At 45.6% G+C, this 27,682-nt stretch overlaps 1 protein-coding gene across 1 annotated transcript in view; it reads right to left on the minus strand.

Moving 5' to 3' along the window:
• Nucleotides 1–27,682, minus strand: part of AP2B1 (adaptor related protein complex 2 subunit beta 1) — a 105,547-nt gene that overhangs the window by 72,573 nt on the left and 5,292 nt on the right. The window contains exons 3-7 of the mRNA XM_065418074.1: nucleotides 23,893–23,998; nucleotides 22,053–22,188; nucleotides 19,791–20,036; nucleotides 2,215–2,405; nucleotides 583–804 (exon numbers count right to left, since the gene is read on the minus strand). Coding sequence (XP_065274146.1) covers nucleotides 583–804; nucleotides 2,215–2,405; nucleotides 19,791–20,036; nucleotides 22,053–22,188; nucleotides 23,893–23,998 — 901 coding nt within the window. The remainder of the gene's footprint in view (nucleotides 1–582; nucleotides 805–2,214; nucleotides 2,406–19,790; nucleotides 20,037–22,052; nucleotides 22,189–23,892; nucleotides 23,999–27,682) is intronic.

Consider the following 27,682-nt stretch of genomic DNA (forward strand, 5'->3'; position numbering starts at 1 on the left):
TTTAACTCTGCCTACTTCCCCACCTGCCCTCCACGCACGCATAACACCCTCCCAACACAGAATGCCACCTACACAACCAGATTGTCTCCTTCAGTGGCTAGACACCTATATCAACATACAGCCATTTTCCCCAAGTGTACCAACTCCTGTGTCATACCATGTTCTCAAGATCATCAAGAGATCACAGTATTTGAACCTGCTGAGAAAACAAATGTTGATCCCCTTCTCCCAGTTTAGATTCTTTGTTTGACAGTGGAGGGAAGGCTCTTTTGTATCTCCATGGCAGGGAGAAGGGAGAAAAGGAATGCATGTCCCAAATCGCCTTCCCCAAGAAAGCTTGGCTGGCTGAAGAAACACAACAGTGATGCTGGTAGAACCAATCAGCTGTAAAAACAGTCAATGACTCCAGCCGACAACTGTGTGTTCAAGGATACAGGAAACAGGACTAGTCAACCAACTCCTCAGAGCTAGAGGTTGGGTCATCACAATTAGCACTCCTGGACACACAGAAACTTCTGAATGGATTAACTCAGCCAGATCCCCTTTCACCACACCCAGTGAGAGCAGCACTCTGGCCTGTACCTTTTCTGCACAATTAAGTTGATGTTTCTCAGGGCAACATACTGAACTTCAGGCTCTCCGGACAGCAGAGTGACAAGCGGAGGGGCCAGTTTCTTCAGCAGCATGTTGTAATAGTCAGACTCCTTGGGTAAGAGCTCCAGGAACTTCATCAAGACTTTCACGGCAGAAAGCACCACGGCCGAGTTGGCATGAGACAGCCGAGGAGTCACCCGCTCACAGATGCTAGAGACAGAAAAGACTATGTGGATTTTCAGATTATTTCTGAATTTCTCCCATAAGCCCTCAGCTGAACGGGGGGCCTCTCAGAAACACAATAGGACACAGAAACCCATGGTTGGCAAGTAACCCCTTGCAATCAGACGTCAGCCATGCCAACCGCCATATAAGGTGGCAACTGCATTTATATTCCATCCACTTCCACACCCTGACTTTTAGAGACTTTAAATATGAAGAGTGAGCGGGGCGTGTTCAGAGCTGTTCAGCAGGCAGCCCCATTCGGGTGAAGCTAGGACAACACAGGCCTGGTGCTTGGAGATCTCTGTAGGTTCCTAGACCTGATTAAGAGCCTGTTTTCTGAAACAAGACAAGGAAATCTTAAAACATCAAGGATGAGGGGAAAATTCATCCTACAGATTTTTTTTAAGGGGATTATCTGATCTGCCTCAAAAATGCAGGCACTGAAAAAACCCAGCAAATTAAAGCAGGCTTGCATAAATACATTAGGCGTGTGCCCTTTTAGCTTCTTTACGAAGGATACAGAAAGCAGAAGGTGATTTTTTTTTAAACAGTGCTTTTTTCTGCTTGTTTTTTCCCTACTATTCAGGATGTAGAGATTGGTCTTTACTGGCTTTGGTGGAGGACCAGGGAAGGTCTAACACATGTTTGCTTGGACTTCTTAACATCTTAACTGAAGGGCGTGGGTGGGGGTAATGAATCTAACACAAGCTCTTCTTTTCAATGTCAGTCACTGAAGTTAAAGAGGTATTCCCAAAAACAGTGAGTTTTAAACAGTGACAGAAATCCCTTCCCCATTTCATCCCTCAACTTTATCGTCAGTCCCATGATGCCATAATTTAGACTAGTTTTCTTGGCACCATCGAATTTTCCAGCCTAGACAGAACCTGAAATAGTGTGAGAAAACAAGCTGTTTTATACAAAGAAAACAAGAGTCTTTCAGGCCCCTCTTTACATTCAAAGAGCAAAAAAAAGGGCACAGAGCCCAATTTTTTTTCTACGTCTCCTTTAAGAGGCGTAGTCCTACCAGCTTCTGGGTTGTGCAGAGTGCATGTGCCAATTGCCATACCACCATTGGTTTTGACGGATCCATTGCTGGACCGGTGGTTTGCTATGAAGAGTCTAGCCCTTTAAAGGAACCATGGTGAGCAGAGAGGTGGGATCTGTGCAACTTAGTAGCAGTTCCCAATGGATTCTTGTGTGTGCAATACCTGGAATATCAAACTCTCACGGCTTTTCAAGCTGCTTTATTTGAAGGCTATTCGAGGCCTGTATCGCAGCCCATTACATCAAGCTCCCACCCTCAGACAGGTGATGGGACACTGCAGCGAATTCATCAGAACTTTTACTTCAGAAAGGCCACCAGCCACACATGAAGGTGTGAGCCAGTGCGTGTACCTCTGAGCCTCGCGGTCATCCTTGGGGTTGTAGTTAGACAGACAGTCCAGAATGAAGATCTGGCCCCATTCGGTGCATTCATTCAGGGCCGTCAGCAGCTTGTTAATGTTCTGAGGGTTTAGATCCAGCAAGTTACTGTTGGGATGCGACTCGCTGATCTCCGACAAGGCAGCCACCGCGTTAGCCACCACCTAGGAGAGGAAGAGAAGAGGAGAGGCATTCACGGTTCGTGTGTCACCCAGGACTCGAGGGATTAACTTGGTTTAGCACATGTTATGCAGCTGGGCCATGTTTGAGACTTTGCCTCGATGTCATGGCCTATGATAAGTAGCTGTCACCAAACCCTTCAGAGACCCATGTTAATCTGACAGTGCAGTTGCAATTCATGGGAGACCCAAAGTTTCAAGGCAATCTTGCAATTTGCTCTTCATGGGCTGCCCAAAGTTAGAGTCCCTCCTAAAATGCTCTGGGTAGCTGAGGGAGGAAGGAGAGGGGGAAAAACTGCATTGCTGTTAGGAGACCACTGCTGATAAAGCATGAGACCACTAGGGGCCCACAGCAGAGCAGATGGTGCAGAGAGCATCATGTCCACAGAGGATATGTAAAAGATGGGTCAGGTAGAGAGAGGCTAAAGGCGTGGCCTATCCGTGCTGTCCAAAGGAACATGGCCTTTCCTACAAGCACTGCCTTTTGCAATACTAATTCCGGGTATGCAGCCAAGAAAGATGTCAGTACACAGCGGAGCAGTGGTGTGGGTCAGGTGGGCAAAATACCCCAGCTAGCTACAGGCTTCAAACATCTATTCAGATTGACAGGATCTTCCTGACCTTAACTTGGGTTGAGGCCAGCCTCTCTCACTTCCAACGAGGAGAGACGGTTAACTCTGTTCTTTGTTGATCAGAGTCTGCCGCGTGACAGGGTAACCAGTTTCCCAATGGGCATTGGAAGTGGTACATGAAGCCTATTTTGCCCCCTAGCCAGTCCCTGTAAGCCTCAGTCTGAGCTGTCTGGATGGCACTAGAATGTCTACAGAACTTTCTTCCTATGTGAAAAGCACTTACTAAGAAATGAAAACTCTCTATCACACGGCAAGGATCTGCCGAGGAACGCAGTTTGAAAGAAGGCAACATGCAGATTTTGAAGCAGGTGATTCTCCCAACTGGTTGTCTAACAGACAAGAACCGTCCCTGATTACAAGTCCTTCCCACTACAATCATTTGTCTACCAGGTGCTGTACAGGATCTAGTTACTGCAAATACTGCAGTACATTACACGTGGTAGTAGCCAAAGCACACGCCCGGACTTCTAGTCCGCTGTAGCAGCGTTCACTTGGGATGTTACTGCCTGGCGATTCACAGCCTGGCTTGCCGGGCAGTAACAAGCCCCTAGTTCCATGGTCAAATAACAAGATCTTCCCTTTCACATGTAATCTGGGAGTTCAGGAGCTGTATATCCTAACCTGGCGTCATACGAAGATTCTTAATACAGAACAGCTACCCAATATAGCAACAAAAAAGCTTCTGTCGCTGAAAATGCATATTGGGTGCTATGGAGCTGTAAGCCGGAGTTCAACACATAGAACTACCCAATATCACACTATATAAAACTCTGTAAAATAGAGATGATGCTGACCTTTCCCATCAAGTGCTTTTGTAACACCGACAGACCCCGATCGTTGGCGGGCGGGATCAAACCTGAGACCTCTGGAGCTAAATGCATGAACCTCTACTGCATGAGCTAAAAGCCAACTGGCTGTTAGCTATGGCTATAGAGCAGATTCAATCTCTCTCTCTTGGTCTCGGTGTCACTAGATGGGACAGAACACCACACCCAGGAGGTGTGTGGGTTACACTTTGAGAACTGCTGATGAAAAGTGCCATATAAGAGCTAGATATCATTTTCATTAGAGATATAAAAACGGAATACAACAATGCACATCGTATGCAGGGAAACCCACATCTAATGTTCATCTGCTAAAGTGTCCCCCAGGTTTCTAGTACTAAATTGTTTGACCTTCGGTTACAGAACCACCTCTATAAAAGTCTGCTGCTCCACTGGATGGTTTCTTTAGGTTTCCCTGTACACTGCTCTGAAAAGGACACGAATATTGCAAATATTTTACAATCCTGCAAAAGTTTTACAAAGCATCAGTCACCAGTTGCTACAGAACCAGTGTTCCAGAACCACAGCGAACGTACGCGCGTGTGCACGCCATTTTGTATTTCAGCTCTAGACGCCATAATGCTGAGTGCTTTAAAAAAAAAAAACCTAGAGATTGATTTCCTTAGCTGAGCGATTCTTCCATTGCTAACCAAGAGAGGCTCCTCCATGCTGACTGCCAGCTGCCAATGCCGCTCTGATCTAACCAACAGCCTCCTCGGATTCCCTGCTCAATCATCACACTAGCTAATTTATTTATACATCCCAAACCATGCACCCCCCAATGGCATCAAGTGGCATCCTGCTCCTGTTTGCATCAGCCCTGTTTCAGGACCTACATGTCCATCATAAATCACACGGCACAACGAGGACTAATGCTGGGCCTGGGTCAGATTTGATACCCACCCCCAAAGCATCTTGGGGGCTTCAGTCTCTCCTTTACTAATCCCAGACAAAACCCCTGGTCTGAATCACTGACTATCACAAACTGGCTGATTTCACCTCTCACCTGGCTTTTGGCAAACGTCACATTTAAACACCATTCCAAGGCAGTTGTAGCAAGCGCAGTTTATAACAGTCTGGCCGAACGGTGATAATTTTGCATTTAGGCTCGGATTCCCCCAGGGAGCTGGGCACTCAAATGAAGTTTCAGTGGGATCTGGACACTTAAATCACTGAGGCGCCTTCAAAAATCCCATGCTGGAGACTATTACAGTGTATTTAACACCATAAACATACATGGTGTATTACAGCACTAGTGAGAACCATTCTCTGGAGCTAATCTAACAGGCTCCACCAGGCCCCGGAGAAACCTGCATTAAGCAGCTGTGCTGCGTTTGTGAATGTTCCCCTCTGGCAGCTCAGCCACACAGCTCAATGCAAATGGCAGAGGGAAATATATTAACAAGGGAGCAGGAGGTGGCTGGGTGGGAAGAGAGTGGGTCTTTCTCTACCAACCTCCATGGAAAGGGGCGGGAGTGGAGGTAAACCAGGAGGGGAGACAGGATGCTCACCAGAATGAGCAATCAGATTACTTTGTTATTATCTAAGGCTAATTGGAAATTAAACCAAGTGTGTAATGCAGCTAATGAAGTGTAATGTTCTGCTGCTTCAAACAGGAATCTTCCACTTACTAGCCCATTAAAACGAGGAAGAAAACAGAGAAAAGCAGGTGAACAGATTAAGGAGCTCCAGAGAGATGTGGCTGGCGGGTTTATATGCAGAGAGAAGCAACCAATGCTCACCAAGGAGGCTGTCCTCAAAGCCCGGTCCCCCCACCCCACCCCGATCTTGGATGTACAGCAGCCTCTCCCTACATGGTACTTCCCCAGGATGGAGGGAGCTGTTGGCATTTTCAAGCTGTGTATGGGGCATATTCAGTGCGTTTGTTTCATTACAGAGACACCCAGCCGGGAGGCTATGGGCATTTGCACGGATACGTATCTGAAAGCTCATTCCTACAGCCACAGATGCAATTTGACTTTTCGGTTGGGAGATGGGCGAAGCAGCCTTTCAGTATCAGAGCAAGCGTCCAGCTCCTTGCAGAACAAGATCCACACGATTTACACTAGAGTGGCTTTAGCACCAACACTGACAGGTGCTTTAGGATCTTCTGCTCATACTCAGTCATACCCCTTTCCTACACCAACTCACCTCAACATTGCAAGTTGTCTCCTGCACAACAGTTTAAGATACATTCACGTTAAATGGCGCAAGTGGCCGAACCAGATAGCTCAGATTAGGGCCACCGGGCCCTTCATCCGGTTTATTTACGTGATGGGCGCAGGTGACCTCTGGCTAAATGCCAAGTACTGTCCCTGCCCGGTGATTGGAACAGGCACTGCCCTGGTCTGAGCACAGGATTGAAAACTAGTAACTCCCCATGACACAGATTTCCTCTGGAGCTTCGGGGAAGTCATAGTCCTCCACTTCCTTTTCCCCTTCAGAGGTATGGCGCGTGAACGTCGGATGTGCTTGGAGGTTAAGTGCTATATAAGTGATCAGTAGTTAATCCAGTCCTGAAAATGGCTTTCCACGTTTGTTTAAACCATTAAACATCCTCTAACTTGCTCTTTATGGCAGTGGGATTGGTTTTTTGGGTGGGGCGTGGGGGGGGGGGGGGGAGAGAAGGAAAAATGATGCTAGATTTCAGCAGGCACTTATTTTGTGCAGTGGGATGGGTTTTAGGGGAGAGAAGGAAGAGGGCCTAGATTTCAGCAGGCATGCTGGAGCACACATTTTTTAAAGTCTTTCCCCTTCCCTCCAGGCAGCGCTAGCCAGACTAAAAGATCATGCTCCTTCTCATCTCGCTTTGGGGAATGAGGGGGCTTTGGCAGCGTGATGAGAAGCAAGATTCACTCTAGCTTTAAACTCTGCTTGATGAACTGCTCTTTGCAGGCAGCAGAGAAACCAGCTAGGGACGCACACGCCAACCTCAACACTGTGAACTGTTTGCTTCTCTGGTGTGGCTGTGAGCACATCGTGCAGGGAACACAGAGCTCTGCTAGACGGCTGGGATAGCCTGTGCTGCCGTAAGACTCCCTGTTTAGTGCTGTTTCATCCCTCCACCCCCACCCCGCCGCCCCAAAAAGAATTTCCAATCCTACTCACTCAAGTATTCATCATCTCCTACCAGGGTTTGTCTCACCACTTTCCCAAAAAGGCACTTTGAAATCTCCCTTGCAGTTGCTCTCTCTGGCGCCATCCAGTGGCAAAAAGATTATGACTGTCCTCGCACAGGCATGTTACCATTTAAAACAGAGGCATGAGACACTGTCCAAACCCTCACAACCCAACCAAGCTAGGTCTGGGCAGCCATGTAGAAAATACTGCTGGGGGAAGGAGCCCAGAAGCTGAAGGAAAGGTCACATTTTCTGACAAGTGCACACTTCAGGTATAGCCAGCAAACAACAGCTGAAAAAATGCCATTCTGTTCCAAAAAATAAAAGCCAGACACTCATCGCTAGATGAAGCTGCCTCAGAGTCAGAGCACTGATTGATATTCAAGATCTTGGAATGATCCATTCAGCTAAACAGTCCAACACCTAGGAAATTAGAAGTATCTTGTAGCAGGTGTTAAATTATTGCTCAGTAATAGGAAGGAGACCGTCCTATGAATTTTGGCAGCTAACCTTTATAAATATACAGCATCTGCTATGATCCATGCTCCCCACCCACCGCACACACCCCTGTTTAAAACCAATGTGGTGTCCAATTTGCATTTTTAAGTAAAATGCAACACAACTAAGTGGCTGGTTTCTCCGCTTCTTGGGCCTTCTGAATTAAATACATCATAACCTAAACACTCCTGCTCAGTTAGTAACCATACTCCCCCAATCACTCATCTGTGCTTTGGTTCTCTGAACGATACACGATGCAGTAATGGTTACACTGCTTGATAAAGGTATATGATTTGTGTACGGCGCTTTGACGCTATGTGGCAATGGGTGCTATAGGAAAAATGTAAGATAGCAATGGGATATAAAGCCCACAGCTGTGGGCCATTTTCCTGGTAAGGAATTGTTTCTTTAGGTTTGGGCATGACCAGTCCCATCTGAGGGGAAAGCACAACAGGAAAACCTAAGAGATATTCAACCCCAGGCCTATCTGTCTTGCTCACTTATGAACTGAGTCGGGAGCTTGGTAGATAGAAAACAGCAAATGAGTGAATTCTACTAGATCAGCAAAGGCCTCTATATTCTCCATGCCCCAGGGAGTTTCCCTTAGTTTTCCCATACCAACAGTTCTTTCGGTTCCATCTCGATCTGGCAACCCCTTAGTTCTCAGCTGCTTAGAACACGATTGGACAACTCTCCTTTGGCCCAAACGGGACAGAGGCGGCACAGCATGCAGAGGCGAACTGCACTGCTAGTCTCATTGCAAAGACGTGATCAAACATGAATATCTCGGGGGGCAGTTGTCACTGCAAAGGGAACAAAGTAGGCAGCACAGAACATTTCTCTTTAGCTTCTTGGTGCAGAGTTGGCCCCCAAAAGTTTGTATAAGATTCCCACACTTTCTGCATCAGTTAGTGACATGCCAAAACTCAAACACCGTAGAGAAGTATTTGTGCATTTTCGCATTAGTTCAGTGAGGTATGAAATGTAATTTGTGACTGAACATAGGTGGGCACTGGAAGATTAGGCCATCTCTGCTGAATGAGAATCCAGCAACAACACTCCTCTCTGGTACGTGCAATGGACTTCTGGGTCTAACAAAAGGGAGTTCTTCATTCTCCCCTTCACACACTAAGCCAGCCAGCAGCAGAGGCATATTAACCAGTGCCCTCTGCAGGAGCAGTGTGGCCATATCTGGCCCAGGATGTAGTTGCTTGGGGACACCAAAGGGAGGCAGTCATCTTGCAAAAGACAAGCTGGGCAGAGGAGGAAGAAACTTCAGCCTCAGATGGCCGGGAGGCACAGCAAAGTCAGAGGCACAGCAGCCACAGTGCAGTGGACTCATATAAGCCCCAGACCAGTTAGCAAATGGGTAAGGAGGAGGAAATCCCCAACTCCATCTGGGGAACGGAGTTCGTTTCTTTGGTAGGTCTTCCATAGCACAGGAAACCAGGCGCTGGGAAGACTGGCAGCAAAAAGTCACAAGGGTAATGGCAATCGGCGTCTTCCTTTGGAAAAAATATACCATCTAGCTCTTACATAGCATCGATAGCTGCTTTTGTAAAGCACTGTGAGATCTATCAGCCCCATTTTAAAGTTGGGGAAACTGAGGAAGGGAGGGGACATGACTTGCCCACGGTCACCCAGCAGGGGAGTGGCAGAGTCCCCGAGTCCAGTGCTCTCTCCACAAGGAAGAAAAGTACTGCATGGTGGTATTTTCATATTGAATTCAATCAACATCCCTGTTTTTAAAATTGAAACAAATCCACCACAAATGTTGCCCTCCAGAGTGCTGCAGAAGATACAGCCAGCTACAGAACACAATCACCTTCCCCTAAGTCCCCAGGACTCGGCTCTGCTACTCAGAGAGCATCCGAGTGCTCTAACAGGGACAACCCCATCACAGCCCTTTTTCAGTTCCCCTCACTCCCTGTACGTTCCTTCAGGAACATGCAACTAATTCAAGTTCTACCACGAAAGCCAGATGCTTGCACGCAAAGCGTTTGAGAGCAAGTGAAGCGCTCTCCTCTGCTGTGTGAGCGAAGGTTCAGAGTGTAGGCAAAACTGTTCCCTTCTGGCCTTTGCGTGGGCTCAGTGGCCGTGCATATTTGTGGATGGTGTTAACACGATAAATCGCTCCGATAGCACCGTTAGCGGAAACAGTTCTCTCATACTCCTTTCCACCTGACGCTCATTTGTTCCTGTTCTTCGGAAGGACAGTCCCACTCAGAAACATGAACCCACTTCACCTGGCTGGAGAAATAAGAGTCCGCCACTGCAAACGGACTCAGATGCAGAGAGCAACTTCCTGCGTCAGTTGCGAAAGATTCTTTTCCCGCAAAAATGGGACAAATCAGCCTCCCCAACAAAGATGGGCAATGGAGATTTAGCTTTACCACCACTATTTATACTCCTCAGAACACAGGAGTTTCTGAATGACTAGTACAACTCCGATTACCTGATCTCTAAAGAACCTGCATTCACAGGCAGTGAAATGGAGATGAGATTAGCAACCAAATGAGTGGTCTGGGAGGAGGAAACGGTCTCCATTTGGTACCACCCACCCGACAGCTTCCTCCCATCAGCCAAATTGTGGTACACCAACCCCATATCCAAACCTCCCTTCCTCACCACACGTGTATTTGGATTTTACAACCTTGCCATAGGTCAGAGCCATTCAGCCTTTGTACTGCATTAGCACTGGCCAATTCGGTTTTCTACTAACAAAAATCATTTGTTATTCACTGATGTACAGAGCCTAGCAAAAAGAATCTAGGCGTTAGCACAGATTGCTCCCTCTTCTACTCCCAGATCTTCTGACTTCAGGGACCCAGTAAGTTGTTACTACCTCTTATTCCTCTTAACCATGCAGAGAACCAATACAACTCAGAACACGAGCTGAATTCCCTTCCTTCGTGTGTATCAACACGGAAAATCCCCTGAAGACAATGGGGTGACGTGGGTGGAAATAGAGACACGTTCTGAAGATAATGGGCTCGCAGAGATGCCACCAAGGCCATAGATTGAAGGTGGCTGGGTTTCACAGGTAACTTGGCCTGGTGATGGTGCATTAGGGAAGAACTCAGCTTGAGCCACAGAACCCAGGTTGAGTTTGTAGGACCCACAGAAAAACATCTGTTCCCTCGTAAATTGACGCAGTAGGGTATGAAAACGAGGCAAACATGGAACTCTGCTATGCTATTTTTAGTCACGCTACAGAGCAGAACTGCATTTTAATTGGAGATGCTCATTAAGGCTTACTAAAGACTAAAGAGAAGAGATGTTGCAACACTGAACTAGTGTTCAGTACTAAAAACCTGAGGGCATGAAGTAATGGGAGGAGATACTAACTCAGCACAAATCGAATTTAGGGAAGATCCCTGCAGAGAACAGTGATTCCGCAGATTAAGAGTTATCAAAGGGAGCCATAGAATCCAGGAGAGAACAATAGTGTTGGACCCAAGTAATGAAAGGATGGGTCTGGACATCCTGTTTCCCTTAATGTTTATATTGCTGAAAAGAGTCGACCAGCTCAGTGTTATGAACCCCAAGTGAATTAGCAACAGAGCAGATGGAGTTCATGTTCCCTTTAGTACAGTGATGCCACCTTGTGGTTTAGTTATTAATTGCCAAGCCAGAGACAAAAGCCAAACCCCAAGCTATTGTGCAGATGGAAATACACCTCTAACCCGATATAACACGACCCAATACAACACGGTAAAGCAGTGCTCCCGGGGGGGGGGGGGGGGGCTGCGCACTCCGGCAGATCAAAGCAAGTTCGATATAACGCGGTTTCACCTATAATGCGGTAAGATTTTTTGGCTCCCGAGGACAGCGTTATATCAGGGTAGAGGTGTACTGAAAAGACTGGTAATCAGCCCCTCTCTTTACATGCAATTCAAAACCTAAGAAGAAAATTCAGTACCAACATCCCGTGCATACCAAGAAAGAGTTCACTAGAAGCACATCATCCTGGGCTGTCATTAACATGAACAGGTAAACTTTTTAAAATATACATTGCTTGAAATCTAAACCAGTAGCTATTACGAGTGTTCAAAGAACCTCATAATCAGGGCCAGGCCGGATCATTTACCTACTGCTGTGGCTTTGTTAACAATGTCGGCAGGTCTTGTTAAGAGTAGCTATCAACTCCAGTGATTTGCCGTATCAGGAAATAGCACAATTCCACCCAAGTCAGTAAACGTGGTATTCTAAACAAAAATCCTGCTTCAGTAAAATGAGGTGACTGGAACAGATGAGACGCCTTTCCTGAACTGGCTCGAAGCCACCAATGTAGGAACAGGATCCAGAAGGCTGAACAGGGCTGGGTGTAAGCAAAATCTAAACAGGCAGCCCCCAGAGTGTTATATTCATTCTAATCCTGGTTGTGCTAAGCATCACAAAAGGAAATCCATGGCAAACAGGGAGCAAGGCCTGTCTTGTGTTGAGGGTCAGGGCTGGGAGGAAACCCGGGGTCTGTTCAGAGCCCTGTGCAACAATGGGCAAACCTCAGTGTCTCTCTGTGCCTACCTGTGGAAGGAGCGTAAGCACTTCCTGGCTGGGGAGCGGAGAAGCTAGTGATGAACACCACAGAAAAGCTCATGAATAAACCGACAGGACGCAGTTTTAAGCCTGTTCAAAAGCATGTTGGACTAGTGCCTTGTAATGAACAAACAAAATCTTAAAATGTTTAGATTCCCGGACTACGGCACCCAAGGGGTAGCTACGTGTGTGTGCATAAAATGATATGCAGTTACGTACATACCCACACTCCCCTCTGTCATACCCCCGAACACTACAATCTCTGAATGCCCCATGACTCTTCCATAATGAGATGTTATTCTAAGAGAAAATATCTGCTTCCAACAGGGTCACCCTGTAATTTACAGCCAAACATCATCCTAATGAGGGGGATCTTAACTGGCAGAAACACACATCCCAAGCCTTCCTCAATTACCAGGCAATCAGCAGGCCCAAGATGGAGTTATTACTCTATGCAGCATCCAGTTGGAATGATTAACATTTGCCCATGCGGCTAGGAGGCAGCTGATTACAGATCCGCAATAAAAAGCCATCTCAATGGCTGTTTGAGTCATTCAGGAGGAGGACTTTTTACACACACACACACACACACACACACACACACACACACACACACACACACACACACACACACACACACACCCACGAAAAAAAACAACGACATTAGAAATGAGGATTTCCTACTGGAAACTAAACATTCCATCCGCAGAAAATGGCAGCTGCTCTATATTCTTGTGTCTCATCAAAAGAAGAGGAAAACTCTTTTGTCCTAATGAAAACATGAATGAGTTAAGATAAAGGTTTGCAGCCAGCTGGCTGCACCATTGTGCACGAGAGATAACACGCTGCAGGGAGAGATGCCGTTTGTAGCTTGCTGCTGTCTTTTGTTTAATTACAAATATATACTCGTTTAAATGAGAACTTCCAGTCAGCGGTCCTTTTCAACCGGTTAAAGCACCAGATCAAAGAGAAAGAGCTTGTTAGTAAATATTGGTTTGTACCCAAAAACAGAAATAATGTAACAAACACAACTCCTGGCTACCAGCTTTGCTGCAACACACCCACTCAATTTCCAGGAAGCAGGGATGCGCTGGACTTTTTGAATAGGAAACAGATGACTCTTCTAATCTGTATTAGATGGTCTGGGAGTACCTACATGGGGAACAAAAAATTAAAAATGGGCTCATCAATCAAGGAGACAAAAGTATGACATCTAATGGCTGGAATTTGAAGCTAGACAAATTCAGGTTGGAAAGAAGATGAAATTTTTTAACCGTGAGGGTAATTAACCGTTGGTTCAATTTACCCAGGGCTGTGATGGATTCTCCAACACTAGCAATTTTTAAATCGAGATTGGATATTTATCTAAAAGATCTGTTTGAGTTCAAACAGGAATTATTTCAGGGAAGTCCTATGGTGTGTTATACAGGAAGTCAGACGAGATGATCACAATGGTCCTTTCCGGCTTTAGAATCTATTATGCAGATTGGACACAACTCCTGAGTTTTGGAGTAAAAAGATTGCCATGAAGAGGCATGAATTTCCAACGCTCCAATGCCCAGTCATAGGAGGTTGGTGAATCAGTGTTACTGCAGTATTAATAAAAGGGTGTAACCAAGGTTAAGTTCTCAAGAGTGCCCCCTAAAGATCACCCTGCCCACTCTTAAAAGACAAGCATGTACGAAGCCCGCCTAAGTACATGCAACCCCATGAAAACAACAGACAAACACAATCCCAACACCTCCCTGCCAACCCTGTACGTTACACATGTTGTTCTAAGTCAAATCAATGCATTCTTATGAATAAATCTCTCCCCTCCACTGCTGTCACTCCTCACGCCCACATTCTCTCTGCTGGCGAAGCCTGAGCGGAGTCTAGCCAACAGTATTGCATGCGTCAGGCAGCTCAGTCACTTTGGAGAGTCTTTGGTGAGCACGGGGGCTGCAGGGCTTCATTCACCCCCCAGGGCTTTGCCATCCCAATGCACCCTCCTTGCAATCAGTTGGCTTATTCTGGGTACTGAGGGATGGCAGGGAAGCTGTTTTCTTTAGCAGTCTTTGGGCCGGTTCAAGCCATTTATTCAAATGCCCCTTTTGCTGCTGTCCTCTAGTGTTTTTCCTGTTTTCATTTAATTTTGTGCAGCACTCGGGTTCAAATGTTTTAGAAGTAGTTCTGAGTAACCACCGTTTCAAGTCACTCGCAATAGCAGAAGGTTTGTTTACCAAAATGGTTTCTTCACGTCAAGGTGGTGGATGGGACAGGCTTGTTAACTCCTGGTGAAAGATCAGATCCTGTAAGTGGAACTAAACAGCAGAATCTAACATCTTCACAGCCTCGTCAACATCATCTACAAGAAGATTGGAGTTCTCCTTATGCCTTGTAAAGGACAGAGCCATTCACACGGCAGGGACACAGTGTCTCCAAATAAACATCAATATTCATGTGAAACTCGGGACAGAACAAAAACCAAAACATATCTTGAAAGAGATCATCTAATATCAGAGCTGGCACGTCCCCATATCTCTTGCCACGGTGAAAGCCAGACCCTTTAGCTCCACTGTCTCTAAAAAGCTGTGAGATCAATAAGAACCTTTTATTTTCTAGCTAAAGCCCAGCAAGGGTCTGGCATTTTACCACCTGCCCTTGATTTTTCCACGGCTCTCAGGAAGGCCTGAACAACAGGTTGGCAATATTCTGCATGATTCGATTTGTGCCTAAAAGACTGATAGAGCTGCCAGACATACACGAGCAATGTGAAATGACAGGCTTGAATGAAGTCGAACAGACCTGTGTTCCAAAGTAGCGGAGAGCAGGGACACGCTCATGCCATCCTACCTTCACATACATAAACCAGCAGAAACGTCTCTTCTTGCTTCCTGCGAGAATTGCATTAATAGATTATCCAACTTGCTGGATGCCTGTAGTCCCTAGAAACAACACTGAAGAAAAGGATTGCGTACACTGTGGGATTTCTCCAGCTGTCGCCCACCCCTGTCTTTATTCATAAATACTGATCCTGGGTCCAGGTATAGGAACAGACTCCCTCTCAGCACCCCTGCTGATGTACAGATTTACTGCATAATTTCCCCCTTTGGAGCTGTCTTGGATGAGATGGATGGATTAATCTATACCTCAGCACTCCTGATAATTCACTTAACTGTATTAAAACAAGAGCATTGACTTTTTACAGCCACTAATCTAGATACATTTACTGGCACATTGATCCACCTATCCTAGGAACAGCTGGGGAGTCTGTGAAAGGCAGTAGCAAGGGGCTGTCTCTTGCACATTGCTCTCATGATATGACAGGCCTGGACGCCTCCTCAGAACAGGGAGAGCTCCTGCGGTCAGATTTTCCACCAGAAAAATCACAGCCCTCAGGGGAATTGGGAAGTCTAGAACTTCAAAACACTGCAGTTAGAAACGCCTTCCCATTCTTGAAGCCGCTTGGAGAGTGCCATATATTGCCGCTGGCTGCAGTTTCAAGGCACAGCTTTAAAGGAAAACAATAATGTAAGCTGGAGGTGGTGGCTTAAGTGGACTAACCGTCACATGTGAAATGCCAAGAAAGCCTGCATCTCCAGGGCCAAGTCTCCAGCCATTCTTCCTTCAGATACAGGCATAGTGGAGGAAGGTTCTCTTCCAGGCAGTTCATTGTTTATGAAGCTTTTAGAGGAGACCTTAAGAAATGAGTTCTGGGATTTTCAAAGGAACCTAATGGAATTAAACACTGAACTTCCCACTGAAATTCAGTGGGTAGCTAACTCCTTTAGACCGCACTGGAAATCTCAGTGGCATACGACGTACCATGCCAAGCATACCAATAGCACTCAATTTTTCGTAAGTGTAGTATCCATAGCAATAATTCCCCTTGCTGTTACTCTTGGGCCATGTATGATCTGATGGAAGTTGCCTCGCTGAGCACTAATGCTGTACGTTAATCTAAGTTATGTTAGTTGTTACACAAGTTATGTAACTTAAGTCAACGTAACTTACATCGGCTTAAAGCGGCGTCTACACCGAGCTACATCAACGGGAGAGTGTCTCCTGTTGACATAATCCACCTCTCGTTGAGGTGGATTAATTAAGTTGACGGTTCAGGTCTCTCCCATCGATTTATCGCATCTTCACCTGACCCGCTAAATCGATGCCGCTGCATCAATTGCAGCAGTGCCGATTTAGCCGCGTAGCAAAGGCAAGCCCTGACAAAGACACAAGCAGAGCTAGAGAGATACCGTGACAACTATTTCCAAAGCCTGTTCTGAAATGTCTTAGTATGTACGTTCTCTTTATATATGGTGTTAGAACAAAGAGCTGTGGTTTCCAGATAAAATACAAATTAAAACAATAAAGCAAATCTGTGATACAGAGGAAATGTAAGCACACCCAACCCTGCCTATTTTACATGAAGTTATAAGGCTACATGGCTAGCATCACAAGTCATGCTCATCCACGAGAGGTAGCAATGTTTCGGCCTTTTTCGCGATGACAATATAACTGAAAGACCCACACAAACAAGGGAAAACTAACTAGAAAGGGGGAGTAGTGAAACTGACACTATGCCATGTGCTGTCAAATGCACAAAGCAAACAATAGGAAACAAAACAGAATTGTTTTTCCTCTCACTTTTTTCCAGTTACAGCAATCTTAGGTGTTACTGGTAGCTATAGTAGGCAAACCCAAAAGAGAAGGAGGTGTAATTTTTAAGCTGATGTTCTCCTTTAATTGCAAAAGGCAGGAACAATGGAGGGAAAAGGGATATTTAGCAAGTTCCAGTTCTGACTTGACATAGAGCTTACTAGTAACTGTAGTTGTCATTCACTGGGTGAGAAAACCATTTCCCCTTAGCTATGTCTTCACACCTTTATTTACCTTGCAAAAGCTGTCTTGCCACCTACCCGGAGGGTGGGGGAGAAGGAAGCCAAACTCATTGGTCTACCCTTCCAGCAATGAATTTCATAAGAGGCTCTTCTCTTCATGCTATATTCAAGACCTCCTCCTTGAACCTTTTCCTGATGGACATCTGCACTGTGACACCAGCTGCCTAGAACTAAACTCCTAGACAGAGATCATACCCTGACTTCGCTGTGGTAGCCCCTCGAGTGCAGGAACTCCCTCTCCCTAAATATCCAGCTAGCCTGTCCCTTTGCACTTCTAAATAAAGACTGAAGAGGGTTTACGGGCTTAACCACTGTATATGACTCCACTACCTCTAAATGCCCCTCATTCAGCTTTTTCATTTATGATCTGCTGTGGTCTTTTTTAATGTAATGCCCATGTTTTAACCGTTAAAGACAATACTTCTTTACAATCAAAAGCAAGTGCTGAAACTTGTAGCTCCTCTTAAGATTATAGAGAATTCTTCACTCTGCGTAAAGCAACTGCGGTAAGTGGTTTGGACAGGCCTAGAGACAAGAATTCAGTGCCACACAAACAAGCTCTCTCTCCTGACTGGTAGATATCGGCACTTGCACAGCAAAGCTAGAGGCCCCCAAACCACTCACATGGTGGTTGTATCTGAAATCACGGAAGCTCAGGAATCCCAAGGTCTCTTCTTGCCGTTGCATCAGACCGAGCAATTAGGAACGTGGGATCGTATAAACTTTATGGTACATTTTAAACTCTTATTGAGGAATATGCAAGATACGAACCCTGAGCCTTTTGCACCCATCAAAGGGCAACAGAATGGTGCTGAAGAACGCCGACCCAGGAGAGCAATAAATGAGCGCAGGGCCCTCAGAAAGGGGCTCAAATCACCTGAGCTAAGCACTTTCATAAAGACTAGAGGAAACTCTGGGGGCAAATCTAATCGGATTGAGACTCCTTCCACCACTGTCAAATCAAGAGCAAAGCAAGCTTGGGGAGAATGGCAGGAGATTGCCAACAGTGTTACAATTCCATGGGCAAGACTCTTAATTGATGTCAGTCTGCTCTCTGTCTGTGTACTGCATACAAGTACAAAGAGAAGCAAAACTTCCATGACAGCAACACCCACAAGTGCAAGAATTTTATTTGTCCTAGGAAAAGGGAGCAACCTCATGGCATCTCACTTGCACCTGTAACTGCACTGGCTCTGAATTTCCTTAGGAAGCCTGAGTTTGTTTTCATTTAGTACAGACGATCCCACAAAGGTGCTCAATGCCTGGTTTGAAGAGCCACTGTCTGGATGGGAAATCTCCTCCCCTCCTGCCCCATCTTTAGATATTAAAATGACTAAAAATGAGGAATAACTCAGTGATGGTGCTGGGAGTGCTCCAGGACTGCCTGCGGCCCTGCATCAGGCAGTGCCGTTCTCATGGCTGAGGAGAGCCGGATGTGACTCATTTAGGAGTCAATGAGTACAGCTCCTGACCTGGCTGGAAGAGGCACTGACACTACCGTGCTCCTCTCTTTGCAGGAGCTGAGCAGCACAGCATTCCCAGCTCAGAGCCCAAGCTGCGATTCCTCCCGGGGGTCCCCCCACTTGACCGATTGGATGGCTGGGGATAACTGTGTAACAGTTAAATGACCTCTGGTGCCAATGAAGAGTTCTTAGTGGTTTACCGAGAGAGAGAGAGAGAGAGAGAGAGAGAGAGAGAGAGAGCGCACACGGGAACATCTAGCGCTTGGCAGAGCTCAGATGGTAACCTCCAACATATCATTCTCAGGGATCAACCCTGAATTAAACAAGCTAGTATCGGAAATGAAGGGAAGACAAAAACAAGCCTACAAGCAGAGCTCAACACTTCTGTTATTGCCAGCAGAACCCGCAGTCTCCGAAAGAAACAGGAGATGCCTTTTGAGAGGACAGTGGCAGCATTTCACCATCTGCCTAGTAGGGCTGGGCAATTACAGGATGAGATTGAATTTCACAGTTATCCAATTTATCTGTGTTCATTATCTGAGACAGGAGAACTGGGCTGGGGAGTAATTCTCGAGTCTCAGCCAGGGAGAAAGAATCAAGAGATAGCTGACTCACTGGCTGATTTCAATGCCAGCCCCACTGAGGCACCAGACGCCATTTCATAACCACCGCAGTGCAAAGGGTGACTGGGCAAGCCAGAAAGCTGATCAATATTTCTTTTCAAATCAGTAAATCTATTAAAGAAAAATATTGCAATATGCTTCCAATCCTGCCTCTTGATTCCCGTCCTGCACAAGTGCTGATTCACAGCAAAATTGTATTTTCATTGCCCTCTACCCTTCAAAAATTCAAACAAACAAGCTGACATTCCTTTTACTCCAGTGTGGCTCTTTAATGCAGCATTTTGCTAAATTGGTTTGGAAAGGGAGGCAGATGTACACACCAAGAAAAGGTCTGGCGTAAACTGAAATTTTACTTCTATAAAGGTTTCCAGTGGAAGAGTCACGTGGTGGAGAAATCAACAAAGACACAGAGAATGTGAGTGTGTTGGAGGAACAAGCCACTCCCCGCTCTTTATGGGGGCTGAATGTTCCCCAGTAGACACATCCATAAGGAAGTGGGACATCGAGTGCATTTATCCCTCCCCGGGGGGGAGGGATAGCTCAGTGGTTTGAGCATTGGCCTGCTAAACCCAGGGTTGTGAGTTCAATCCTTGAGGGGGCCACTTGGGGATCTGGGGCAAAATCAGTACTTGGTCCTGCTAGTGAAGGCAGGGGGCTGGACTTGATGACCTTTCAAGGTCCCTTCCAGTTCTAGGAGATGGGATATCTCCATTAATTATTATTATTATTAACTCTCAGGATTCCTGATTACCTGCCCTGTTACAAGTATGAAGTGCATTTGAGGTACGTTACCATTGGATTGGAGTCTGCAATCAGGTCACGTAGGGAATCCAGGAATCCCTGATCCTCCACCATTTGGGCATTGATGTCATGCAGCTTCGCCACGCAGACGGCTGCCGTCTTCCGCACATAAGGGTCTTCATCCTTCAGACACTTCCGGAGCGGCTCGCACAAATACTCAGTGATCTTATCCACACGGATGCATCCCATAGTACGGACTGCCAGAGCACGGATCAGCGGATTTGGATCTTCACAGTCCTGCAGAGGGAAGCAACAGCAACAAGTGAGTTTGTAAAGCAAGCCACTGATGGTTTTCACCATAGCTGCTGAAAGCTGGGATCAGGATATTCTGATTTTACCCTGCCTAGACAATGGGTCCTCCCACTAGAGAAAGGCAATTTTCTGGTCCAGGACAAAAGGCTGAGAAAGCTTACTGGTTCTGAAAACTTTCCTTACTGGTTCTCAGTGGTTTCTAGCCCTGGCAGCTTGCAGATAATGAAGTCATGTTCTCAATGCCATTTGTTTTTCCTCACCCAAAGCTTCAGCTGACATGACCTGATCACCCAATCTCAAGGACAGTAAGCTAGAGAGGAATGCTTTTGCCAGGTGAAAGCCGGGAATTCTAACCCTGGTGGTTTGAGGTAGTGACTGCTAAAATCGGGTGAGAATTCAAGTGGATGGAAGATGGCAATTAACATAATGGGATTTTCTTCCAAGCCAATTTCTCATAGACCTCCAGAAGTAGAAATAAATGTCCTACATAGTGTCACCATGAAACTGGGGTTCACAGCCATGGTAATTTGCAATGCATCAGACCTTAGCTATCATCGATCTCTCAGCCTAGCAGTGCTTTTGTGTGTGGGAGGGTGGGGTGCAGAACTGGACACAGTAGATCTCGCACCTCAAGACCAATGTAATTTTAACCCGATTTTAGAAATTCAGCCTCTGTTTCTGCCAGTTACCAGCAGGATTCATCTATATTGTTAACAAAATGCTTCAAAATTCAGTAGACAAAAGACTGAAGCATGAAAGCCCCCAACAACATGAGGCACGCTTACCTTGCACTATTTAATCTCTTATGATGGAAAAACACCTGAAAGGGACTGATTTTCAGATGTATATGTGGAAGTGATTCTCTGACAGATGCGTTCAACTCCTGGAAGTCAGGAACTGTAACTCAGATGGTGACTTAGCCTGAACTGTTCCAAACTACGCTACCGCCCATCAAAACTCACCCCTCCCTCCCTCCCTCCCCCCCCCCCATAACACATTAGAGGGGAAATTTCAAAGCAGGAAAAGAAGGAGGTCAGAAAGTGCTACATCACTCACTAATAAGATATAATGGATAACTACATTCTGCCCCATGAGTCTGCTCAAGTAGGGAGCTGCACCTTCACAGCTGACCTAGGAAAGCAGATGTCCCTTCTGAACTTGGTCCCCCCCACCCCGCAGCAGCAAGCTCACACCCTCCTGCCACACCAAAAGCTTAGAAACATGCTCTGACTTATTTACTGGTACTCTTTGGATGTTGGCAGGTCAATTCAAGTCTATTTAGAGCATTAAGCCACAGTATACCTAGGAAATAAGTTATTTTAGTCAAGTGTGTTAGAAGATGTAGATATAAATGACATGGTAAAAGTATGTGAAATAATGAACAGTACAAAAAAGGTGGATCAGACTCTGTTATTTACTCTGATGACACAAGAAAACAAGGGAACAATCACTGAAATTGAAAGGTAGGTAATTTAAAACTGATACAAGGAAATACTGTTCTAAATAATGTACAGTTAACCTGGGGAACTCATTGCTACAAGGTATTGAGGCAAAGACGTTAGTGGGACTCAAAAGAGGACTAGACATTTCTATGGATAACCAGAAAGTCCAGAGTTATAATAAAGGCTAAAACAGGAACAAGAACTCTGGAAGGAACATAAACCCTCCTGCCTCAGGACATAAGCCACCCTCTAACTGATGGGGGTCAGTAAAACTTACTCTGGGTGCTCCTCTCAGAACCACCTACTGCCAGGCTTATGCAGCTTCCTCTGCAGCAGTTGCCACTGTCGGATATGGGCTACTGGACTGAAGGGACCTTGGGTCTGAGACAGCAAAGCAATTCTCAATTTCCTGCACCCCCACCGGAGTCCCACACGAGCCCAAAGACTGGGGAGTACAAGTATGTAGATTACCTGCAGCCTAGAAGAAGCACATGCCAAACAAAGCACATTGACACGAACTGTATGAGGCTGTTTTCTGATGAACCCTGGGCCAAATTACCTTCACAAAGCTGTTGACAGCCATAATGGCCATATCCGGCTGACTCTTGGCATAGTTCATTAGGTACAGGTACACCAGCTTCTTCAGCTCCAGGTTGTCGGTCTGCATGCAGTTCACCACATCTGGAAAGAGTGAGCTGGATAAAAGGAGAGTGGAGGGAGGGGAAAGCAAAGTCAGATGAACTGTCGCACGAAGGGTAAATGACCCGATTGACTGCATGACAGTGGAATCAACGGAGACTAGGGAAAGTCTGGAGTTCTGCTGTAGCTACTCTATTATATGTTCAAATCAGAGGGCACTTTCCGCCCCAAACATAGTCTGGAGACGATTTTATAATAGTTTAATCATTTAATCTCCTCCTGTGTTTTCATATAAACCAGTGCCTAGAGCTGTAAAATAAAATGCTCTTATAGAAGATGTATCTGATTATGAAGTTGACTGAACAATGTTAACATCACGTCTCGTTCTGGGGTTCACCTGAAACAACAGGGAATGGAGCAACACTTCACAATGTTTAGTAGGGGACAGGAGAACTGATTTAGACTGAAACTGTAAACCAAATTCCAGCCCAGTATAATCTAAAACAATTAAGAGATTTAACCACAGCTCATATAAATACCAAGTTGCAATCTGTAAGCAGCATTTCAGAGGAAGGTTATACTGGATTACTGCATCTCTCAGGTGAGTTATGCAGATCTCAAAGCTAATGGGTCATGGGCCTTGGGGTACTTGAAAGGTGCTGTCTCTTCAGTTCATCATCTCCTCTGTCCTGCAGTGAAGTCATAATGCTAATTTGCAACCTTACATTCATTTCCCTGGCAACAGACCATGAACCCAGGATTATGACGACTTTACTGCAGGATACAGGAGAATCTGGAAGCCTTGACTGAAGCAAGTTGCTGCAAAGCCAACACAAGAATACTTATAGTTATTTGCCTTTTGTATAAGCATTTCTCTTTAGGAGCTTGATGCCGTGTCAAAGGCCTAGTTTGATGACTGTTAGTTCAAATCATAACTTTGTTTGATAACGACTGGCATACAATCATCTGAAAACAATACCTCCGAGTTGCCTTTTTAAACTAAAAACAAAACCCCCATCTAGGCTAACAAGTGGATTAAAAAAAAGTCAGCCCAGATAGGACACCTAACATAGCTAAACTATGAACAGGTTTTGTTTAACAAGCCTTTGGCTAAACCGGCACTGGAGAATACTTTTTAATTCTGTGCAGTAATTTATTGCCCATGTAAGTGAAGAGCTAGAACTGGTTTGAACCAAGCAAAGTGCTAGCAAGCTTCTTCCCGACAACCACCACCACCTTCCAGCAATCAAATAAAGCACTTGATCCTGGCCTATAAAGCCTCTACTCTTCCAGCCCTGGAGTTCCCCAAAGAAGAGACTGCCCATTCATTCCCAGTTTAGGACAGTATGATGGACAAATATCCATACAAATTAAGAGGAGACCAGCAGGATAGAGTATTGGACTGGGACTCAGAAGACCAGGGTTCTATTCCTAGCTCTGCCACTGGCCTGCTGAGTAACCTTGGGCAAGTCACTTCCCCACTCTGTGCCTCAATTTCCCCATCTGCAACATGAGCATGATCCTGCCCTCTTTCATAAAGTGCTTTGAGACCTACTGGTGAAGAGTGCTATATAAGAGCTAAATGCATTTCACTTGTAACTGGGTCAGAATTAGTAACAAGGTTTCCAGATGTTCAGAATCCATCAAACCTCCCAAATGACTGTGAATTCAAATGCTGTCACAGTGTCTCCGGACAGAAAGGCTCCCACACAGGAGATGTGGAAGTCAGAGACCACGTGGGAGAGGGAAAAAGCCTTTACCTGACATCCTTCCCCACAGTCATGGCAGCAATAACCTTCTTCACTGCTTCTTTCCTCTTCTCTTTCTTCTCATTGTTGAGTTCAGCCTTCAGTTCAAAGATCTCTCCTGCAAGGACACAACAGTCTGAATTTCATGAAACCAGTGGATCTAGCTTTAGAGTTACCTGGCAAGTGACTTGTGCTCCCATCAACGCTGAAATGCTGCTTCCATCATCTTTGGGCTAGTGGATGATTCATGAGGTTATAGGAGGCCCCAGAAGACTGCAGCATGAGCTGCACTGGGGAAAATAGAAAACCAACAAATGGGAGGCCCAAATTTGATAGCCTGGGACAGAAGAGACCAGCAGAGAGTCAGAGTGATTAGCCTTTGGAGCAGAGCTTGGGGAGGAAGCGACCCAACATTGCTCAGCCCCATTCACCAGTTAAACAGCAGTGCTGATGAGCTCCTAAGCTTGGTAACAGTGAGCTTAAGAATGTCTGGGGGTTGTTGTTCAGCCAAGAGAAACAAGGTGATCTTCTGCGTTCTAGCAATGGTGTGGAGGACACGGCCGCAAAGAAAAATGCTAATAAAAGCCACAATGTATGTCAGAATCTCACCACTTTCCAGGGCACTAAACCACATTGCTAAATTAGTCGCTGAGAAAGAGCACAAAGAAACTATCATATAACAGGGATCAAAAAGATCGAGGGTGCAGAGAGGGGAAACACTGGACTAGAACGTGTAAGAAATTGTGGCTCAGTTTAGCTAAGAATTCTGCCCCGACTTTCCTAGCTTCATTCTTGTCACTGTTTGCTTCCCGCAAGCACAAGTGAGGGAACAGTGGGATGACACAGATCACTGTGCAATACAAGCACGGCAGGACCAGCAGCGTCAAAAATAGGGAAGGACGATTTTAGTCAAACAAAAAACAGGTGAGGCAAAAAGATACAACAAGCAAAAGACACTCAAGGAAGAGTCATGCCTGGATTCAGAAACCACCTATAAAATAACTGAAGAGACCCTTCCTGAGATTAATTCTTCCAGCTATACCCTTGCGCAAAATCAGTTGAGGCCTTAACTCTGCTCAGACAGCAGCTGTAGGACACGCCTGGTTTGGAAAGGAAGCAAACCCTTCCCTCACTGGCAGCTGATTTCCTAGAGTAGGCATCACTATCATCAGAAACCACAAGCCACCTAACAAGGACACATAGCATAGCAGGAATCAAGGGTAACGTCAGGGGTGAGCTTTTGTGGAGGACCAAAGCACCCCCGACAATGCTACACTCTAGCCCAAACCTTTGCTCCACATAGACCAATGCAGACAAACTACTGTAGGATTCTCCTTGAGAGCCCATGATTGCAATATAGAAGGGCTGAATGGTATGAGAGGTGCCTGTTTCCCAGATGTTTGTGTGGGTCTAAAAATATCTGGCAGAGCCAAAAACGTTTTTTTGGGGGGAGGGTGGCCTTTGGAGTAGGAACAAGGACATGGATTTCCAATCTGAAAGCATGATAGCAAACAGCTATGAGAACAAAGCTGCATTTTCCGTCCCTGCAGATTTTCTGGTTTCTCTTGATCGCTGCTCAAACAGGAAAAGGAACCGTCGAGCCAGGAGTCTATATGTGACAACAGTCCCTTTGGGACGGAAAGTTGTGCTGTTGATTCCACCATGCCAGACTGCAGGTGGAGGAAATGAAGGCAATTACCTAAACCGCAAACAAAATATGGCAAGGGATTTGAAAACTATAAAGAACACTTTGAGGAAACTGATTCGTTAGCATCAGGCACTATTGCTGATCTTGTTTAAAAGCCAGTAATGCGATATGGGCCAGTGAAACCTGCTTGGCATTTCATACCAACTCATTTAAAAGAAGACTGCAATCAATATCCTTAAAGATGTTTTATTCCAAATGGCATTTTTAGGACAGTCTAGCAGGCAGGCATGTCTGGGAAAAAGGCATGCGAGGCTGCTTTGCCGAGAGGTACATAAATCCTAATTTTCTCCTTAAACATTAGCTCAGTTCATGAAGCCTAGCAAGCGCCGTTTGACTCGGTGCCAAGAGCTTTGATCAGGCAAGACCAGGAAGTCAAAAAGGAATGAACTGCAAAGATGATAGTCATAAACTATATGCCCTCTCACTTCCTCCGACGATGGGCCATCATGTTAGCAAGCCACAGTTTCCATAGGAAACAGCAGCAGCAGCAGAATTGGCTTGTAGAAAGATGCATTAAAGGTGCTGAGTTGTTATAAATGACTTCTATAATGCTGTAAATTCACACGGTGTTTAACAGAGTAAGGTATGTTCCCTGCCCTAGTGCCAATGACTCAAGCAGACCATTGGAAAGGAGCAGAAGTTACTGTTCTGAAGAACAATGTTGTGGCTGTTTCCATTCCCAGCCATCTGAGAAAGACATCCAGCTCATAACTCTTATTGAGAGCACATCTGAGAGTCCGACTGAGCCAGTATGCAGCACCAGCATTTTCCTTGTGTCTGCATCAGTTTCTGTGGGATGTACACTTCTGTTTTTTTATAAAGGATATGGCAATCTTATAACCATTCCAGTGAGATCCAATTTCCTGCTACCTGGCTGAATCTGCAGCTAGGGCTGTCATTTCTCTCTAAGGGCTCATCTACATGGGGACACTCAGGAAAGTTGCTCCAAATTAACTTCTAAAGTGGATTAGTTAAATCATATTAAATCCCTGTGTGGACACACTTATTCAAAATTAAAGTGGCCTTAATTCAGTTTAGATGAATTTACTGTGAATTAAGCTAACACCAAATTAAGGCCACTTTAATTCTGAGTAAGAACATCCACACAGGGATTTACTGCAGTTTAACTAAACCACTTTAAATTCACACCTTTTGTTAATCTGAATTCAATTTCCTGAGTGTCCCTGTGCAGACAAGCTCCTAAAAAGACATAAATTCATTTTGTTTCAATAAGGTGCTCACTCTGAAGCATAATGACAACACAAATGGCAATGCGGACCATTCAACAGAAACATTTAGACATTCTGACACAGTGGAAGGTGCTAGAGACGAAAATCAACATTTTCCCCCAACCCAGACTCAGCCACAACAAAACGCAGGATCAGTTCAGCAGCACTAACGTCCCTAGAAAAGGCAGAGTTTGGAGGGCTTGGAGTTAATGGTCTGTATTTACTGCTAGTCCTTTAGGCCAGAGTTTAAGAGTAAGGGTAGGTCTTCACTACCCGCCGGATCTATCGGGGGTCAATTTATCTATTCGCGTAGCTGAAGTTGCATATCTTAGGTCGACCCCCCCGCTAGTGTAGACCTGGGCTAAGACAAATGACTCCACAGTGGTGGAGTAAGGGAACGCCTCCCTGAAGTGTGCATCATGACTACTTTATACCCATGAGCCATGCTATTTCAGAAACACTACCTCTTTCAACAAGGTGTACTGGATGATCACTAGGGCTAAGTGACACTCATGGTTACAGTAAAGTCATGTGGAGCACAGGGGTGAGGAGTTTGGTTGGGGGAGGGATGAATTGACTATCTGGCTCTTCTGGTAGATTTCTCCATGGATTTTGAGAAGGCAGCAGAAGAGGACCCACAACTTTTTTAAAAAGTCTGTTGTGAGCTCATAACAAGCCTTCCAAATGGCTAAAAATGTGCACATATAATCGCCCAGACCCTTCAAGCCTATTCTTCCCCACCACCCAACCCAAGCACACGTCTAGTTGTCTGACTGGACAACTGTCCATGGTCCTGAACCCTTCAATCCAGCCCTAAACCTCCAAACAAGGCACTGTACATTTCAAATCTCCAAGTTTTGCTTCC

This window comes from Emys orbicularis, chromosome 17 (assembly GCF_028017835.1).
Source record: "Emys orbicularis isolate rEmyOrb1 chromosome 17, rEmyOrb1.hap1, whole genome shotgun sequence".
In the NCBI taxonomy this organism is placed as follows: domain Eukaryota; kingdom Metazoa; phylum Chordata; order Testudines; family Emydidae; genus Emys; species Emys orbicularis.